This window comes from Xiphophorus maculatus, chromosome 18 (assembly GCF_002775205.1).
Source record: "Xiphophorus maculatus strain JP 163 A chromosome 18, X_maculatus-5.0-male, whole genome shotgun sequence".
Lineage (NCBI taxonomy): Eukaryota > Metazoa > Chordata > Actinopteri > Cyprinodontiformes > Poeciliidae > Xiphophorus > Xiphophorus maculatus.
In genome coordinates, this window is record NC_036460.1 from 15610121 (window position 1) to 15630396 (window position 20276).

At 38.8% G+C, this 20276-nt stretch overlaps 1 protein-coding gene across 1 annotated transcript; it reads left to right on the forward strand.

The window, feature by feature from the left end:
• The first annotated feature begins 456 nt into the window (after positions 1-456).
• LOC102237707 (vomeronasal type-2 receptor 1-like) lies at positions 457-8163 on the forward strand. The gene is made up of 13 exons (XM_023350960.1): positions 457-1063; positions 1145-1387; positions 1498-1689; positions 2706-2831; positions 2934-3106; positions 3325-3445; positions 3527-3754; positions 3830-3953; positions 5104-5264; positions 6417-6612; positions 6692-6927; positions 7025-7224; positions 7556-8163. Exons 1-13 carry the CDS (start codon positions 806-808, stop codon positions 7887-7889), a joined length of 2592 nt encoding a protein of 863 aa, XP_023206728.1. The 5' UTR covers positions 457-805; the 3' UTR covers positions 7890-8163.
• Positions 8164-20276: the final 12113 nt, after the last annotated feature.

Consider the following 20276-nt stretch of genomic DNA (forward strand, 5'->3'; position numbering starts at 1 on the left):
TCTACCCTTAAATATTTTATTCATTATACATCTTACAATTAGAAAGTAGTATTTATCACATAATACCCAAATATTGAATCATATTCACAATAAAACTGAGGTGTGAGAGCACTTGGGATAAACACAACATCTGAACACTGCAAAAAGACAAAAATCTTACCAAGCATTTTTGGTCTAGTTTCTAGAGCAAACATCTTAGTACACTTGAAATAAGACAAAACTAACTTAGAAGTAACTTTTCAGTAAGATATATAGAGGCTTGTTTTAAGTAAATAATTTCTTATTATTAGGGGAAATGTACTTGTTCCATTGGCAGATTATTTCACTTATAACACAACATTTTTTCCGTATTATAGAGCAGATAAATTAACTCAAAGCAATGTGTTTAATCGTCTGAAACATTTAAGTGTGACAGAAAAAGCAAAACCAGAAGTCTAAAGGAGCAAATATAGTTTAACAGAGATCTACATGTAGGATTTTAAATATCAATGTAGCTATCTTTAGTTACTTAAAATACAAAATCTAAAGGTCATATGTCATCATCATTAGCGTTGACACATTACAGATCAGCACACTAAATATATATGTTTAAAGGCTCCTTGCTTGAAAAACAATGAAAAAGCTTATTGTGATTTATTTATGATTCATACTGTCAGATCAAAATTGGCATTTGGCGCCAGATTTAGGAGCCAGACATGTAGTGATTTTTGAACTTCTCTCACCCTCTCAATAAATCTGTTACTTCCTTATCGTTCTTTCTTGATTCTGTAGATTTAATTTCCGTACCTTCCGCTGGACACAGGCGATGCTGTTCGCCATCAATGAAATCAACCAGAGGGAAGACCTGCTCCCCAACACCGACCTGGGTTACGTTATCTATGATTCATGCTTCACCATCTCCAAGGCCGTGGAGGGAACCCTGACATACTTGACGGGACAAGATGAAGCAGTACCTAACTATCGCTGTGGCAACGGGCCACCTCTTGCCTCTCTAGTGGGTGCTGGGGGTTCTGATCTGTCCATTGCTACAGCCAGGATATTGGGACTTTATCATTTTCCACAGGTAGGCCACACCGATGACTGTCAGAACAGCAAATGAAGATGAAAGAAATGGATAACAAATCCTTGCAACTTGTTTCTTTAGGTCAGCTACTGCTCAACATGTTCTGCACTGAATAATAAGTTCCAGTTCCCCACCTTCCTAAGGACCATCCCTAACGATCTACACCAGTCTACAGCTATGGCCCAACTGGTGCTGCACTTTGGCTGGACCTGGGTAGGGACCATCGCTGCTGCTGATGATTATGGTAAATACGGCATCAAGGACTTCAAGGAGCAGGTGGAGGAAGCTGGAGTCTGCATTTCCTTCTCTGAAACTCTGCCTAAGGTAGACTGTATTCCTACACATCAGACTCTGTACCATCAGATAATTCACCACAAAACCCTTCAGTGAGATCAGCATGGTGTCCTGAAATCAATTGTGTGTGTAAACTTTAGGTGAGCTCACCAGAGGCCATCCAGAGCATTGTTCAAACTGTAGTTGAGTCCACTGCCAAGATCATCGTGGTCTTTTCATCAGATGTAGATCTTAGTCCTCTCATCGGCGAACTTCTCCGCCACAATGTGACGAACCGCACCTGGATTGCCAGCGAGGCCTGGGTCACCTCTGCCCTCATCAATCAGCCTGGGGTAGGACACATGGTGTCCTCGTTTAGTATAAACTCAGATTAGCTGGTCATGGAGAATGAAGCCAACACTTTGTCCAAAATGAGGCAAAGAGCAAAGTAGACTTCTTTCATCTTTAAATAACTTCGATCTCAATATGTCATAACAGTTTATGCAAATGGGATTTCAGGAAGATTAAATCATCACTAAGTTAGGGTGGTTATTTACATAGAAGTTGATGATTTTCTACATAGGAAATAAAGAGGCGATGCTCCACCAATAATTCTCCTGTATGTAACATAAACTCAAAAAATAACCTGTACAGTGAAGTGAAGTAACAAGCAAAAATGGATGGATGTTCACTTTGGAAATGCACTTCAGGTGATTGAAGACCGACTTTGTAATTGGCTTTATATGTCTCTGAAGGATCAGGTCCCATTCCATCACTACACACACATTTCGGGCCTGATCACTAGTTTCTAGCTGTGCTGAGTCTTGATTCTTCCTCTGTTGGTCCAAAAATAATTACTCCACTTCTGTTTTTATTCAGTTGAAGGACACAGGAAGATCATTGGTGGTGCATGGGCTCCTAACTTTATTTTCCATGTAAATAATTATTGACTTCTTTTAGTGACTGCCCATTAAAAACAATAAAAATGGCTTAAAACAGAAGCATAAAACAATCCTGAATGTTTTGGATGTTTCCTCTGACTCACTACACCTCAATCCAAAGAATTTCTTAGGTTTCTACCAAACTTGATGACATGCTAAGGAGGCAATTCAGTCATTTGAATCAGGTTTAGATTATCATCTATCCAAATTGCTATAATATTTATGAGATTGGAGTTGTTATAAGATTGAAATCTGCTTTGGGCTTCGACCCTCTCTGACTGGCCATTAGTTTTAGCCTTTGTCACCAACCAGTCTTAACTTATACTGAATGAAGACAATGACATAGTCCACTGCTGGCAAGATATTAACTGAGACACAACCTCACTTCAAAAATTAACCTGAATGTGCATGCTGTTTTCTTTTTCCAGGTGAACTCACTCCTGTCTGGTACCCTTGGCTTTGGGGTGAAAAGGGCTGACATCCCTGGTCTTCAGAGCCACCTACTGGATCTGGATCCCTATGCAGATGCCCTCACTGAGGAATTCTGGGAGACTGTGGGTTTAAATGAATTTGACCCAAGAAACTGGAAAACGTGGCACGTATTAAATAGAAATTTAGAGGACATAAATGTTGTGAATTTATTTATGTTTTTTTAGCTGTTTAACTGCACACTGGACTTTGGCAAAGCGCTGAGAATCGCCAAAGAGGTGAACGGCACACTGTCCAGAGCAGTGAGGGGGTTACCATATGGTCTGTGTACTGGCAGTGAGTCTGTGGCTCAGCTCAACAACACCTACTCTGATGTCTCTCAGCTACGAATCACTTACAGGTCAGTACCCACAGCTCAAACAACCATTAAAGAAGTCAGTGATGCTTGTGATGTCCTCACGCCATCTTTTTACTGCTATTTCCACATTATCTAACCTTCTGCACAAACATTGTTGGGAACCTATGAGTAATACTATTTCAGGGACAGCTAACCATAAAAAAAATTTTTTGGAGATGAGAGCGATAATGACATTGTTAAGAAGAAAGTGGTTTTCACAGTGTTTACAAAGCAGTGTATGCTGTGGCCCATGCCTTGCACAACCTGGAGCACTGTGAAGACGGAAAAGGCCCCTTTGTTGGAGGCAGCTGTGCCAACATCACTAATTTTGAGCCTTGGCAGGTAGACATGTACAGATTTTACAGATGGCATTAGTTTGTGGCGCTGATTGTCCTCATAGCTCCCCGACTTTGTCTTCTGTAGCTGATGTATTATGTGAAGAACGTGCGCTACAAAATGCCAAACACTGGGGAGGAGATCTACTTTGAAGACGGTGATATAAAGGCCTTCTATGACATCATTAATTGGCAAGTCAGTGATAATGGAGAGATATCTTATGTCACCGTGGGACACTACAATGGATCTGCAGCTGCAGAGGAGAAGATGCACATAAGGAATGAATCTATTGTTTGGAACAATGAAGAACTGGAGGTCAGACATTTTATTAGAACAGCAATGTTTGTGTCATGTGATGGTATGTATAGTTATCTCCTGTTTATTTCTAAGCCTCCTCGGTCGGTGTGCAGCGAGAACTGTGAGCCCGGCACCAGGAAGGGGATCCGGCAGGGGGAGCCGGTCTGTTGTTTTGACTGCATCCCCTGTGCTGACGGAGAAATCAGTAACACCACAAGTCAGTGTACAGCTTTCCAATTTGCTTTACCATTTCAAATATCTAAAAGAGATACACACTCGTTGAAATACATACACATACCCCAACTGATGTTTGGTTAAAAATCAATTAGCTATAGACATGTTTCTGGTAGGGGTGCGCTGATTGCAGTTTTCTGGCCGATCACAGGATACCAATCTTTTAAAAAGCTTAATCTGCCAATTAAGTCTTTACTAAGATTCCGATTTTGGCCGATACCAATTTTTAAAAATCTGAAATGTTGCTCAATATAGCAAGAAAGTTGTTGAGTTGGCAACTGTGAGGTCACTATTGTTAATTATAAATGTGTAGACATAACTTGGTGGGCCGATCTGTCAGTCAAAACTTTCTCACTGGAGAGCAAAAGAGAACAGTGGTTGATTATTAGGCTTTTTCCAAGCTAGATAAGATAGGTGGATAAGACTGGCTTTCCTATGTAAAAATCGGCCAATCACCAATCTCCCAAAATTAATTAAATCGGCCCCGATAAATTGTCTGGCTGATAAATCAGTGCACCCCTAGTTTCTGGCATAAGATACTCCTATAAATAGACTTGGTAATTTATTCAGACTGGTTTCCTTGCAAAAACTCAACTTTTAATGTAGTCCATATTTTGATTGGTCGGAGTCAGGGCTACAAGAAGGCAATTTAAGTAGCTTAATGTTAGCTGTTTTCATTCTAAAGCGGTTTTAGTGCATGTTAAAACCCACTATTTGTGGATTATCCATTATGTGTGTTAAATTCTAACCAGCATTGTATCAACAGACATTTATGTCTTATTACAGTTTCTTTGTTTTTTGTGATTCTTTAGACATGTTTATACCTTCCTTATGAAGTTTTAAAAAGTCGTTCTAAGTGCCCTACAAGATATCTATTAAGCTGAACATTTCTGATTTATTTTTCCTGAGAAATCTCCATTTTTTTGGTGAAATATTGCTCGTGGTTCTCTTTACCAGAGACAAAAACAGTAAAAACACGAGAAAATAGTGTGTTCACACCTACATAGGAGAATGCAGTTTTTCACTTTCATTTTGCTGTATAAAATTAGGTTTTACTAATGAACCCAATGCATATTTCCCCGCCACTCTCATACCTGTTACTTAATAATTGTCCTGTTCTCCCTCAATGACAGATGCCCGTGAATGCATCCTGTGTACTGGAGATGACTGGTCTAATAATGCTCATGATGCTTGTGTGCCTAAAATCATTGAGTTCCTGGCCTTTGGAGAACCACTGGGAATCACCCTGATAGTCATCTCTGCCTTTGGTGCTTTAGTAACCATAGCTGTTGGGGTGAGATTCATGCAACAACACAAAATCTATAGTCTATAGTTAAAAAAATGCATATTTCCATACACTGTAAAAAGGGGCTTATTATGAAGAGCTTAAAAGTACATATTTATCCTTACCATCTGACACTAAATCAGACTAAAACTTTTTGTATTTTAGGTAGGTAAGGATTATTGTTGCCTGACAATAAAAATGAGAGATAATATTTTAGGGAATATTTCCATGCTTTCTTCAAATTCTGAAGTTTTCCTACATTTCCTAGTGCTTGGTAGATTGTCTTGAGTTTTCTATACGCTAATTTCTGACAATAGTTTGCTAAAAATTTGGCCAATTCCTCCTGGCAGAACTATAATAAGCTGCATTTTACACACCCTTTCCCCCTCTGTCCACAAAGTCTCTATGAGACTGAAATCAATTTGTAACTTATTTAGCTGAATGCCAGGAATCATTGTCCATTAGAATACCCTTTGGGGTCCAAAGGTAGCATGGTATTCTCAATTATAACCAAACACTATAACCAAACACTTAAATCTTACTTTCATTAGACCACAGCACATGTCACCAGAAATTAGGGGTTTTGTCCCTCAGTGAATTTACAAAATGTAATCTAGCTCTTTAATGGCACTTTTGCTTATTGATTCCTTCATTTTATTGTGGATAAAGACATTCTCTGACCAGCTTCACCCAGCATCTTCATCATATATTTTGCTTTTATTTTGGGATCAATACACTCTTCCGCACCAAAACACATTTATCTTTGCAAGACAGAACTCATCTCCTTCATGAACTGTAAAATGGTTGAACTTTCCCATGCTCTTTTTTCTTAAAATACACCTGCGGGTTTGTCTCCTGTTAAATTGAATGCTATGAATCAACCTTTCAGAAGCTCATAAAGGCATGACATTATCACCTGGGCTTTCCAAAATTGCTCTAAGGCCTACTAATCTTAGTGTATGCACACTTCTGAATTTGCAGAAAACAATAAAATCTCTCCAGGATTTTCTCTCACATCATTCTGCCATTTAGCAAAACAGACTAGTTAAGGTTATAATAACTTAAGGAAAATGAAATGTTGTATTTTTATCCACTGTATGTAACTGCTGAAAAATACTAAAGCAGCTAAAATATTAGGTGTTTTCTTTCTTCTTTTTCCAGGTGGTGCTTATTATGTACATTGGAACGCCTCTGGTGAAAGCCAATGATGCCCTGTTGAGTTTCTTGCTGCTCTTGTCACTTGTTGTAACCTTCCTCTGCTCTATCGTCTTCCTTGGTGAGCCACAAAACTGGAGCTGCATGACTAGCCAAGTAGCATTAGCTCTTGGCTTTGCTCTGTGCCTTTCCTGCATAATGGGTTAGTTAACATTAAAAATCAAAAATAATCTTCTCATCTTAGGATACCCTGGTAGCCTGTCTGATTTTCTTTACCCCAGGTAAGGCAGCTGTGCTGATGCTCAGAGCTCGGGCTCTAAAAAAGGCCAGAGCCAAAGCCAAGGCAGCTGCCAAAGCTGCCAAGGCTGCAGCCGAAGCAGCAGCTAACAGCGGCAGTCCAGATGTGATAGTATCCAGCTCAAACATCAATGATACTGCTGCTTTGGATAAGCCTGAAGTTGACATTCTTACCTTCGGGCATCAGAGGGCAATAGCTGCCGTAGCAACATTGATACAGGTGAGAAATGTGAAATAAAAACAGAAAACTAGCCACTTGAGATCACAACAGGTGTAAAAAAAACCTAAATTAAAACTGATCTCTGATCGCTGTCTAGGCTGTAGCGTGCACTGTGTGGCTCATCATCCTCCCTCCTCACCCGGTTAAGAACACCTCTGCCCAGAATGTAAAGATTATTCTCGAGTGTGATGAAGGTTCTGTGGTCTTCATCTGTTGCATCTTTGCGTATGACATCCTGCTGGCTCTGCTGGCTTTCATCTTTGCCTTCACAGCCCGCAAACTGGAAGACCACTTCAGGTATGTCACATAAGGTTCTTTGCATAGAAGAATGAACAAAATTTCAGTCATTTAATGTGGAAAGTTGGTGGAAAAATTTGCCAAAAGATCAACAGCAGTAATTGCAGCAAAGGCCGGTTCAGCACATCACATTTATTTATTTTTTTTTTTTGTAAAAATGTTTAAAAACGCTATAGGAGTTGTGTGGATTATTTATATAAAATTCCAATAAAGTACATTATAGTTTGTGATTGTTACAAAACAAAATAAGAAAACATTTGAAGGAGGTTGAGCCTCTGGGTGTTTTTTTTAAACTTCAGGTTGGTATGTATGTTTTTTATTTATCTTCTAGTGAAGCCAAGTCTATGACCTTTGGCATGCTGGTCTTCTTCATTGTCTGGATCTCCTTTGTCCCGGCTTACCTCAGCACACGAGGAAAGTTCATGGTTGCTGTCCAGATTTTTGCCATTCTCGCCTCCAGCTTTGGCCTGCTCACCTGCATCTTCCTCCCCAAATGCTACATCCTTCTCGTCAAACCTGAGCGCAACAAAGAGGAGCTGATGAAGCCCAGGCCCAAACCCAAAGATGGCTCCTCCACTGGGACATCAGCATCTCTTGCTACAGCTGCTACTGATGTCAATGCCTCATTTGCATCCACTGCTATTGATGATCACCCTGAAAATTAAGATAATCCAGAAAAAAAAGAAAACTTCGCATCAAATTGGTCTTCCTATTCTGTTTGTGTAGGCTTTTAAGCCAAAAATCAATGTATATTTATCTATTTTAAAAAGAAAATTGCTGTGGTATTTGCCTATGCAAAGACATGCTACATGTTAATTTTCTTTTTGTTAACATGTAGCTTATTTAAAATTGAAGCTATGTTTTCATTGCCTTTCTATTGTCAAAGTATGTTTATTTTAATTGAAGTTATGTTTACATCCCATTTATCTTTAAATTATGTTTCAGTACAAAATTTAAAACTATATGTTTTAGTTTAATTTTAAGATCTGAGAAAATATTTTCTCTAAAACGTTTGACTTTACATTAATTCAGTAAACTTTGCTAGGTTTAGCATTGCTATCAGCACAAGATAGTTACTTACAATGCAATAAATAGTATTCATAATAATTGTAATATGTGTATTTCATGTAAAGAGATAAATATGTTTTCCCTCAATCTTTAAATCTGAAACCAAAACTTAGTAGAACTATATTAAAATAATTTTAGACACAGTAGGCTATTTTGTTTTGAGCGGATTAATTATTTTTAGCTTAAGACTGTTACATTCTCAAAAAAGAAGAAGCTGTTTAATGTTTATAATGGGGGTAAAAAGCAGTTAGGGAACCATTACTTGTCAAAACAAAAGTATGTCTAAAAGTAGAGATGTTCTATGACTTTAGAGGCTTGCAGGATTAGTAATCTTAAGATTTATTCTAAGAAACGTCAACAAATTTCTCTGCAATATCTTCCATGAGGAGCTGCTTTGTGGAGCTGTTGTTAGCCTTGTAGCAAGACAGACATGAGAATTTCTGTGTTCATCTTACATCTATTCTTCCTTTGCAAATGTATGATCTCTCTGGGTTTTCTGGCTTTTTGTTATCATCCAAAAACATGCATGTTAATTCACAAAGTGATTGGTGGCAACCTATGTCTTGACAAACACACTTTCCACAATCTTCCATTGAAAAGATCTTTGACTCATTCTTACTCCTACCTCTTCCCTGAGGTCATTTTGCTATGCCGGACTGTACCATGGGCTGAAGGCCCAAACAACTCAACCCTCAGGGTCAGAAAGGCTGCTCAAAGCCCTCCATTATGTTAGAGAGGGGATGGTTTACAGCTGTATTACTCCCTTCAGGTTAGGGGTCACTCTTTTCCTTAAGCAGAGTAGTTTGAGTATGCTGCTGTCCTGTTCACAAGTAATAGTAGAACAGAGTAGAAGATGGATGTTAGTTTATTTGACTTTTGATGGTTGCATTTACAGATTTACCTGCGGAAAATTGATGGAACGAGAGCTTTTAATTCAGAAATCTTACCATTTTGTCTGAAACTTGTGTTTGTATTGTACCAGCAACATACTTCTGTTACATGACAGTTTACTGCTCTAATGTAATGGGTTTTAAACGTTTTCTTCTCTGAAAAACACACCAACAATAAATCTCAGTCTCTGAAAGGAGTGAAGGGATTATTTAAATCCACAAGGGGGCGTCCTGAACTGTCTTACACTAAAGACTGAGCAGGAAAGGGAATTAAACCCAACCATAGTTATTGTTTTAGTGTATAATGTAGAAAATATGTGACATTAGTTACACACAGAAAATGTACATTTTAACACTATTTGTGACTTATGATGATATAAAAATAAATAAGTTCTTTGCTTGCTTATATTCTGTGTTGTTCAATGGACTGAGAGACTGCTATGATTTTTTCTCCTGGAAAATCTCAAATCTGGCAACAGTGGCTAATGGCGCCATTTTTGTGATTAATGAGCGTGACGCGCATGCGCCATCCTGGATAAAAATATGGCGCAGCTTCCACGTGATCGTTTAAAAAAATAGATGCAGCTAGCTCCTGGCCGCACGGAGACACGAAACTGTTGGTCTGATATTCATGAACTTTGAGACCTGGATTAACAATGATATTTTCTGATCTCCCAAGACGCGGAATCCGAGTGGACGCCCAGCCTCATGACTGAAACTTCTGTGGATTCGATTGAAATCGTGTCAGTGTTTGTCGAGGCCTAGCTTGGCGTCTTGTGCTTGACCTACGAGTAGGCTGCAGTGATGGCAAGTAGGCCGCGGGTCGGGAGCGCCATGTTTGAAGTCGCTGTGTTGTTTATTCGGTAAGTTACTTTTCGGAAACCTTATTCTAAGTTAGCATTTCTCAACGGGGCGTTCAAAGGACGGCAGGAAGCACTGGCAGAAATATTTACAAAAGGGGGGGCGTTTGCTCGAAGGTAAACTTGACACCTTATGCACAACAATCGAGCTTTGCAACCAAAGTCACTGCGTATGACGTTTACGTCAGTCGCAGTCGCTCGGCGCCATCTTTAAAGGTCACAGACAAAAACAAACTTTATTCCGGTGTTTGTATCGTGTTACCGACCGCAGTGAAGTCTTTTCAAGTTCGATATTGGATATTCGTGCTCCGCGGAGCAAGCGGCGTTCAGCTCAAGGTTAATCCGATTTAGGAACGCTAATTTCGGCCAGCTGTACTCTACCGCTCCCTCCTCAATCGCTTGGAGGTTCACTTAGGGACGGTGAATTTTCGAACCAAACACTCATGTCAAACAAATGTAAAGAAATGCCTTCCCTTGAGACGAACTGACAAAAAAGTGGTAATTCATGCTATTACATGAGACTCGCTATATTCTATTAAGATTTTAAGTCATATTCAATATTTTAAATAATTTTAATATTAAATCTAATGTTTTCTGCCAAATTAACTAAAAATCAGTGTAAAATTGTTCTATTAGACTGTATAGATTAGGCAGACTCATCCTTATTCCATTTTAACCATTTTATTTTTTAGCTATTTTTTTTTTGTCACAATTTAATATTTTTCTTCAATAGATTGTAGGTCATATGACCTATAGAGTGAAATTCAGTGTGAAAAACAAATCCTTCCATGGGAGGAAGTCATTATAATGACAAATTTTTGGCATGACTATTTAGAGCGCCCACCAAAGAGAGCGTTCATTTTATAGAGTTAACATCGGTGGTATGTGGTCCAGTATGCAGCTGTGCTACCAGCACTTTTAAATCTCACTTATCAGTAGACCAGGATGTTTTCCGTTGTGGTAACAGGTTTACGTCAGTCTGCTTTTCCCCATCAATACGCTCCCTGACAGCGCCGCACCATAGGAGGTTAAAAAAAATAAAAGAAGAAAAATAAAATGACACGCAAAACTCAGAAACAGGAGAACCGAGGCATAAGACGGAGCAACAAAATAGATATGGGTGAAATTTTATGGTTGATACTTTGATGTCCCATTCTCCTGAAGGCAGCACAGAGCTTTACCACCAGAAACTGACAGAAACACTGAAGAGAAGAAAAGTTATGATTAATATAGTTGCGGTTTTATCCATGTTCTAATGTTGCAGAGCACTGTGTTTTGGCAAAGTTTAAACTGGCAGTGTTGTACATCTTTTATCTGGCCATTTTGTGCAAGATTTAATAACCAACATCAGAAAATGATGGCACAGAACAGAATTTTTTCCTACTCTGGCTTGTGATAAGCCTACCGATTTTAAGTGGAATGTCTATTCATTGCATTTTTCTTAGATACCTTTACAAATGATTTCTATTCAAATGGCTTGTTTTGTATTTTGGAAACTAATAATTCAGTAAATGTGTTTCTTTTTAAGGATTTTTGATGATAAATGCAGAAGCAATAAAAATCTAGATGGCAACAACAATGATAGTAATATTAATCATAAAATTATATTCTGTCTAAGGGGTCTGGATAATGGATAGGGGGGCTCTGGCCCAAAAAAGGTTGAGAAACACTGTTCTAAATTTTGTCTTTTTCCACCGATGATGTTAGTGAAGCCTTTTTTTTTTTTGTCTAAGCAGAGCAGCACACAAGGAGAGACCCGACCATGGCCTCTCAGCAGTGGTTTGTTAGGTTGCTGGTGTCCCTGAAACATGTGAGGCGATATAATGGCATCAGGAACTAGCAGTTGATCGATTATGGATATACTACAATCAAGCTGAGGATCCCTTCAATCAAGCTGAGGATCCCTTCAATCAAGCTGAGGATCGCTTCCATCAAGCTGAGGATCCCTACAAGGTGCCTGGCGGATCCGCCCGACCCATCAAAGGTTGGTTAAGTCAAAGAACTGTTCCAATGGCGGGTCCAGAAGACATCTCAGGGTAGGAGCTGTTGCGGGTTTTGCTACGCTGCTGATGCTAATGTTGTTTGTTGAAGGCCAACGTTAGGCCTCTTGGTGTGCTGGTTTGATTCTCTGCTGAGAGTCATTGAGCTGAGAAGGATTCTGCTGTTGTAAATCCTTCAGCCTTTTTCATTTTTAGTGTTGTTTGAAGCAGTTGCTATGGTCTTGTGACCTGTGGAGGTTTAGGTGTAACTAGAATCTGATATCTACAATCTGAAATTCCTAGCTTAAATTCAGTTGTGATGTGAAAGAAAATGGCTGCCAATGACTTGGCAAATACAGTTGAAAGGCTGTGATAACATACCTACTTATTAGTACTAATATAATGTGGCTATGTTGACATTAGTATAGCTGCATTTAGGATAATAGTTATCTTTCCAATGAATATCAAATTGTTTTTGGGTAAAGATGAGGTCTTTATTTTCAACATACATACATTTTTTTGTACCTATTTAATATTTAGTTTGAAATTTAGGGTCCATACTTTAATAATTTAATAACTCAAACAAATTCAATTTACGTTCAATCTAAACACGAAAACCGATTAGTTTTTGCGCCGTAACAACGCGTGGCCTCGTGCAATTTTGTCATGCAACTTCATTTCTTCTGGACGACGACGATGACAGACAACAGAGAGCTCTCCTGGAGCTGCAGGCCGGAGGTCACGGAGGTAATGTTGACACTGTAATCCACCATATCTTATTTACAGGTTTTCAGCTGAACTCCATGTTTTCCTTCTGGAGAGAATCGACTGAGACCTGTTCTTCAGTGTTTGTTTTAACCCATTTTCTTCTCCTAGACTAAGCAACTGGTGGACTTTTTGTTTCAAATAACCTTTTTTTTTTTTTTTTTAGATAAAGCCACCAAAGGAGCTTCTACTACTACTAATGATCTTTTCTCCTATAGAAACACACCTGGAGCAGCTCTTTTTCTGTCTCTCTCTTTATTCTGTCCTTTCAAATCCCCCGGGGGTAGTGACAGATGGCTTTCATACAGAGCCAACTTCTGGTTCTGCTGGAGGGCTCTTCCTGTTAAAGGGAAGTTTATCCTCTCCACTGTCACTACATGCATCCTAAATGTGAGGCATTGATTTAGCTTATTTAACTGTTAACCAATTCAAATAATTGGTGCAGTGTTGGCCTCATTCTGGAGAGTCTTCCTGTGAAAGGGAAGGTCTTCTTTTTGGAAAGTCTTCCTGTTAAAGGGAAGCTTTTCCTCTCCACAGCCACAACTTGCATCCTCAGTACGATGCCTTCCTTAAGCTTACTTTACTTTTAATGAATTTAAATACTTAGTGCATTGTTTAATTATTATTTTTTTTAAAGTCTTCCTGTTAAAGGGAAGTTTTCCATTCTTGCTACAATGTGAATCCTCAGTAGGAGGCATTGCTTAAGCTTATTTAAAATGAATTTACATAATTGGCGCAGTGTTAATTTTTCTGGAAGTCTTCCTGTTAAAGGGAAGTCTTTCTTTTTGGAAAGTCAGTTTTTCCATTCTCGTTACGACATGGATCCTCAGTTGGAGGCATTTCTGAAGCTTATTTATAATGAATTTATGTAATTAGTGCAGTGTTATTTTATTTTTTTTTTTTTAGGAAGGCTTCCTGTTAAAGGGAAGTTTTTCCTCTCAACTGTCACTAGATGGATATTAAGTACAAGTAATTGCTTTAGCTTAACTTTTAACCAATTTAAATAATTGGTTTAGTATCAACCTTATTTTGGAAAGTCTTCCTGTTAAAGGGAAGTCTTTCTTTTTAAAGGGCAGTTTTTCCATTCTTGTTACCATGTGGATCCACAGTAGGAGGCATTGCTTAAGCTTATTTATAATGAATTTATGTAATTGGTGCAGTGTTAATTTTTCTGGAAGTCTTCCTGTTAAAGAGAAGTTTTTCTTTTTGGAAAGTCTTCCTGTTAAAGGGAAGTTTTTCCTCTCCACTGTCACCACATGTATCCTCAACATGAGGTGTTGCTTAAGTTTTCATAACTTTTAGCCAATGTTTGATAACCGGTTTTTATTTTTAATTTTTTTGGGAACATCTTCCTGTTAAAGGGAAGCTTTTCCTTCTTACGGTCATAACATGCATGTTCATTATGAGGGATTGCCTAAGCTTACTTGTATAACTTAATACATTTAAATTGGTGCAGTATTGACTTCTTTTAGAAGTTCTTCCTGTTAAAGGGAAGTTTTTCCTCTCCATTGTCACCAGATGGGATCCTCAGTATGACTCATTTGTTTAGCTTAACTTTTAACCAATTTAAATAATTTGTGCAATATTAACCTTATTTTGGAAAGTCTTATCACGTGGATCCTCATTAGGAGGCATTGCTTAAGCTTACTTACTTGGTGCATCGTTCACTTTTTTTTTTTTTTTTGGAAAGTGTTCCTGTTAAAGGGAAGTTGTTCCTATCCAATGTCATAGCATACATCTTTAGTATGAGTCTCTGCTACAGATTACATAACTTTTAATCAATGTTTGATAACTGCAGTTTTTTTTTTTTGCAAATCTTCCTGTTGGAGGTAAGTTTTTTTTCTCCCCTGTCACAACATGCATCCTCAGTGTCTATGGTGGTGACTGATAGTTTTGAGCTCATGATTGAGAATTTAAGGCCTTCTCAACACCACATGGTATATGGACCGGGAAGCTATGGTATATGGACCGGGAAGCTATGGTATATGTACATGGTATATGGACTGGGAAGATATGGAAGCTGATGAACAGTTTTTGTTGACATGGAACAATGACTCCGAAGACACCAGATGGCCTCGGACTGTGAAAGGTAGGAGTGTGAATTCAACGGCAGGAAATGTGGTTTGCTACTGCAGGTACTCCTCAAGGCTATGAAGTCATTGGATGAGTTCAAGGAATTTAGTAACAAACAAGTACAATGAAGGGGTCAATCCATTCCATGCACAATGCTCCACGCAAGAAAAACATGGTAGGCTACTTGAAATGTAGGAGTTCTGATCTTGGTTACAAAGGGGTAACCAAGATCCTTTTGGTTACACAAAGGGGTGTTTGTTTTCACACACCCGACCAGGTACCAAGGGACTAGGGTTACCCTTTGGTTGGGTTTGTGTGAAAATGAACCCTACCGATGGGTAAAGGGTTAGTTGCCTTTCGGTCGGGTTTGTACAAAAACGAACCCTCCCGACGGGTAAAGGGTTAGTTACCCTTCGGTCGGGTTTGTGGGAAAACGAACCCTCCCGATGGGTAAAGGGTTAGTTACCCTTCGGTCGGGTTTGTGGGAAAACGAACCCTCCCGACAGGTAAAGGGTTAGTTTCCCTTCGGTCGGGTTTGTTCGAAAACGAACCCTCCCGACTGGTAAAGGGTTAGTTACCCTTCGGTCGGGTTTGTGGGAAAACGAACCCTCCCGACGGGTAAAGGGTTAGTTACCCTTCGGTCGGGTTTGTGGGAAAACGAACCCTCCCGACGGGTAAAGGGTTAGTTACCCTTCACTCGGGTTTGTGTGAAAACAAACCCTCCCAAAGGGTAAGGTGTTAGTTGGCCTTCGGTCGGGTTTGTGCGAAAACGAACCTTACCAACGGGTAAAGATATGAAAACTAACCAACCAAACTTGGATTCTTTAGTCATATGTGTATGGAATTCATTACAAAGATTACTAAGAAGGTAATTTAAGAGGTCTCTTGAGTTTTTGAAAAGGGATGATTTCAGAGTTGTTAAAGATTTTGACCTTAAACCTGCATCTGTCTCCTTGTTGTCCTTCTGTCCTGTTCTTCAGGAATCCTCCTGGATCATCTTTCTTTTTTTGTCTTGGATTTCGCCCCCCCATCGGCCGACAGTGGAAAATGGCTGAACTTAAAACATTTCTCAAAACGACTTCAGTTTCTTTTTTTTTTTTTTCTACCAAAACTGGATAAGTCTTCAGTCTGGTACTTTGGCCTCATCTAGCCATTGTTTTATTTATTTTGTTTTATTTATTTTCAATAGACAATTTTGTTTAGAGACTTCATAATTAATTTTGTTTTATTTATTTTAGATATGTAAAATGTCTTCCTATTTCAATGTTAAATGTTAGAATTTAGTATTGATTTTTGAGAATGTGTTCTTGCATCATTTTAGTGCTACCATAGTTATGGCATTTATTATGAGAAGGTTTAGACTGGTTTATTGTGATCTGTCTGTATTTATACTGGTGTTTGTCATTTTCTGTTTCTACTGCATTATTTCTTACGACTGTTTTTTGTTTTCTCAGTTATTTTTCTTTCCATAGGTGAAACACCCGGTCTGTTGTTGATTAGCTGTGGTTGCTCCCTGGAAAAGGGCATTTTCTGATTTGATGCTGTCATCACCTAACCATTCTCCCTCTCCTTTTCATTTCCATGAACACGGAAAGTACTCCTGATCAGTTGACTTGTTGTTGTGTCTCTGCTCTGTCTTCTCTCATCTCCAGTCGGTCATGGCAGATGGCTGCTGGTACTGAGTCCAGTTCTGGTTCTGCTGTTTGTTTGCTCCTGTTAGAGGGAAGTTCATCCTCTCCACTGTCACAACATGCATGCCCTGTATGAGGGACTGCTGTAAAGTCAACAACTCAACACAAGCGGATTTGCTGGTGCCCCCTGCTGGTCAGATGGAGTGAATGCTGTAAGTAATGACTCCATACAATCTGCTGGGTTTCATTTGGTACAAACATTTTAAACTACTTTAATAATCAACTGAGCTTATAGCACTAGTAATTGGAATACATGTGATTGAACTAAAATTACTTCAAAGTGCATTGAGATGACATTTGTTGTGAATTGGCAATATATAAAATTTAACTTTCAAACTAACAAATGAGCCCCACTAATAAACGATATAAAAATAAAACTCCAACAACCAATACACAAAAGTTCAAAACCCCTAAAGTAGATACCAAAACATTCAAAACCCCTAAAGTAGATACCAAAACAGTCAAAAGCCCTAAACTAGATATCAAAACATTCAAAACCCCTAAAGTAGACATCAAAAGGTTAAAAGCTTATAATTGTAACGTTAATTCACAACAATGTTCTTGTCAAGGCATTTTAATTTAGTCAGACTACTATTGATCCAAGTTATCAATTCCTTAGGTTCACTTAAGTATAAAATAGTTTTAAAAGTTTGTACCAAATAAAACCCAGCAGATTGTATGGAGTCATTATTTATGGCATTCACTCCCCCTGGCCAGCAGGGGGGGTCAGCAAATCGTTTGTGTTGAGTTGTTGACTTTACAGCAGTCCCTCATACAGGGCATGCATGTTGTGACAGTGGAGAGGAAGAACTTCCCTCCACCAGGAGCAAACAAACAGCAGAACCAGAACCAGGCTCAGTAGCAGCAGCCATCTGCCATGACCGACTGGAGATGAGAGAAGACAGAGCAGAGACACAACAACAAGTCAACTAGTCAGGAGAACTTTCCATGTTCATGGAAATGAAAAGGAGAGGGAGAACGGTTAGGTGATGACAGCATCATATCAGCCAATGCCCTTTTCCAGGAAGCAACCACAGCTAATCAACACCAGACCAGGTGTAGCTTTAGTGGAGAGAAAAATAACTGAGAAAACAAAAAGCTTAGTTTCTAACTAAACTTTTTAGTTAGAAAAGGTTTTGTTTCTAACTAAACTATTTAGTTAGAAACACCAGAGCGCCACCTTCTGGCCTCTCTCCAGATCAGTTCAGGTCAGAGAAGGGAACTGTTTCTGGCTTTGTTTTTTCCCCTCCGTGGGCTGCCACCTTATCGTGGTGGAGGGGTTTGAGTGTCTCAGTGATCCTAGGAGCCGTTGGCGGCTTCGTGCCTCTATTTGGGTCGGGTCTGCCAGGGCAAACGGGTCCTAGGTGAGGGAGCGGCCCAAGAGCAGCCCAAAGATTGCTTAGAAATATAAACACAGAATGTTCCTATTTAGAGATGGCGATATAGATAGGGTTCTATCTATATCGCTCATTTGAGGCGCCATTGGTGGGGGAGATTTGAGATCAAACAGCCTGAAAACGGCCTCACCTGTTGAAATTGAGTCGCTACATCACCCTGAGCCAATGGACACCGGAAGAGATGACGCGCAGCAAGCTTCTCCTGCTGGGCAGATCTGAGAGAAGAAAATGAGGATTTAACTCTATCGTTCTGATGAGAAGCTCCTTTGCGACCCAGATGAACTCCATCCATCCATTCCTAGTTCCCTTCATTCTTCTGTCCTGGTTTCCTTCATTCATCTATGTGTCCATTCATTCTTGTTCCCTTCTAGTGACATGTTGTGAGGTTCATAGCTGGTGAGGCACTGACCTCATAATCATATTTACAAATATAGACCCCCTACACAATTCGTGACAAAAAAACACTGTACATTATATAAATAAGCAAAATTATGGAAAATCAGTTCAGATTTTTAGTTATTTTATTGGCAGCGTACAGACGGGAGGAATATGCTCCCATAGAATGGGAGCCAGTGCAGTTAGCGAGAGGATGCGCAATCCCAGGTGAGGCTCAGCTCGCTGCTGCCACACCAGCTTCAGTTCCAAGCATTTGAATGGGAAAATGCAAAAAATTCAGTGATTTTGAAGAAAACATTATCAGAATTGGTTAAGCTAAATGAAAAATAGGTACTTTATAGTACAAACCACAGGGTGAAAATAGCAATATAAATTATTTTATCATTGTATATTATTTTTCCATGATGACAGGTGAGGCAGAGCCTCACCTGCCTCCCCTGACTGCATGTCACTGTTCCCTTCATCTATCCATCCATCCTGGTTCTCACCCTCCATCCATTATGGTTTCTTTTCATTCATTCGTCCATACATCTAACCTGGTTTTCTCCATCCATCCATCCTGGTTCCCTTCATTCATCAATTCCTGGTTCCCTCCCTCCTTCCTTCCTAACCATTGGTGGTTAAAGCTTAATATTGGGGACAGTGTTAAACTTTATTTTCACACAATTTATTAATTTGATTTCAAGCCTGCAAATCTTAGAACCTTAAAGTGTTTTTAATGAAAAAAATCTACTTAAGTTCAGTAACAAAGATCTTCCTTTTTCCTTTATAGCTCTGAAATTAGTAATTCAATTATAGTAATGTATGTGAAGAAGTTCATACTAACTAGAGAAAATTGGCCATTTATCCCAGAGTGTAATGGTTAAACACAAATTAAGAAGAATTTATCTGTGTACATTGGCAAGGAGTTGGTAATTATTCTATGGCTGTACGTCCGATTGTTATTTAAATTGTCATTATTACTGTTATGCATCCGTAGATTTTTCTTGTCTTATGAGTTAGTTTGTAACCGTTTTGTCTATGTAGTATAGTTCATTTGTTGGCTCTTTAGCACAGTATATTGAAAAGGAAAATTAATATTATAATGTGGTTTTAATTTTTGATAATTAGGGCATTGTAATTAAGTCATTAAATTGAGATAAAGGATAGGATTAAATAAGTGTTCTTCCTACTCCTTTTCAAACAAAAAAGGAGTGGTAAGCCAATTATTTTGTTGGTTATGCATGATTTTTATTCTGCCCTGCAAATTGCTTGTTTTTAAAGACCTGTTTGAAATAAATCAAATATTTGTTTGAGCAGCACTTGCAGAATAGTGCTGCTATAATTGCTTGTGTGCTAGTAGTGAGATAAGGTGGAATAATTTGTTTGTGCCAGATTGTAAATATTTATTTTGAAGCAGGTCGACCAGAATCCAGCGCTGTAACGGCTGTTAATTAATGGAGATGCTCATTGTTGCTCTTATATCTTGTTTGTCAACAGTCGTCTTTAATAAAGAAACCCGTAAAACAACACATTAATTACTCGTGTGCTAAATAGAGCACTTTGGTAGCAATATTATGAGATATTGAAGCTGTGTAATAGCAGTGTAATAGTGTAAACAGTGAGAACAGACTGCCTTACAACGTATTAATGCGCAAAAAAGAGCTTGTGGTGATCTGTATTTGTAGTTGTCTGTGTTTAATTTAATTTCAATGAAAACCTGTTTCACCCGTCTGATACTGTTTCATTCTTACCTCTGTATTTAAAATATTTTTAAAGGTAGGATATTCTCTTTAAAGGATTAGTGCAAACATCTGGATAGCTTTTCATTTTAAACAGATACTGTAGGATATTCTGAAGTAGGAGGTGATATTTTTGTGTTTTTGTCGTGTATATAAATTGTTCCAATACTATGCTAAGCATAACTCTTAAGCTTCCACTTCAGTCTCGTCAC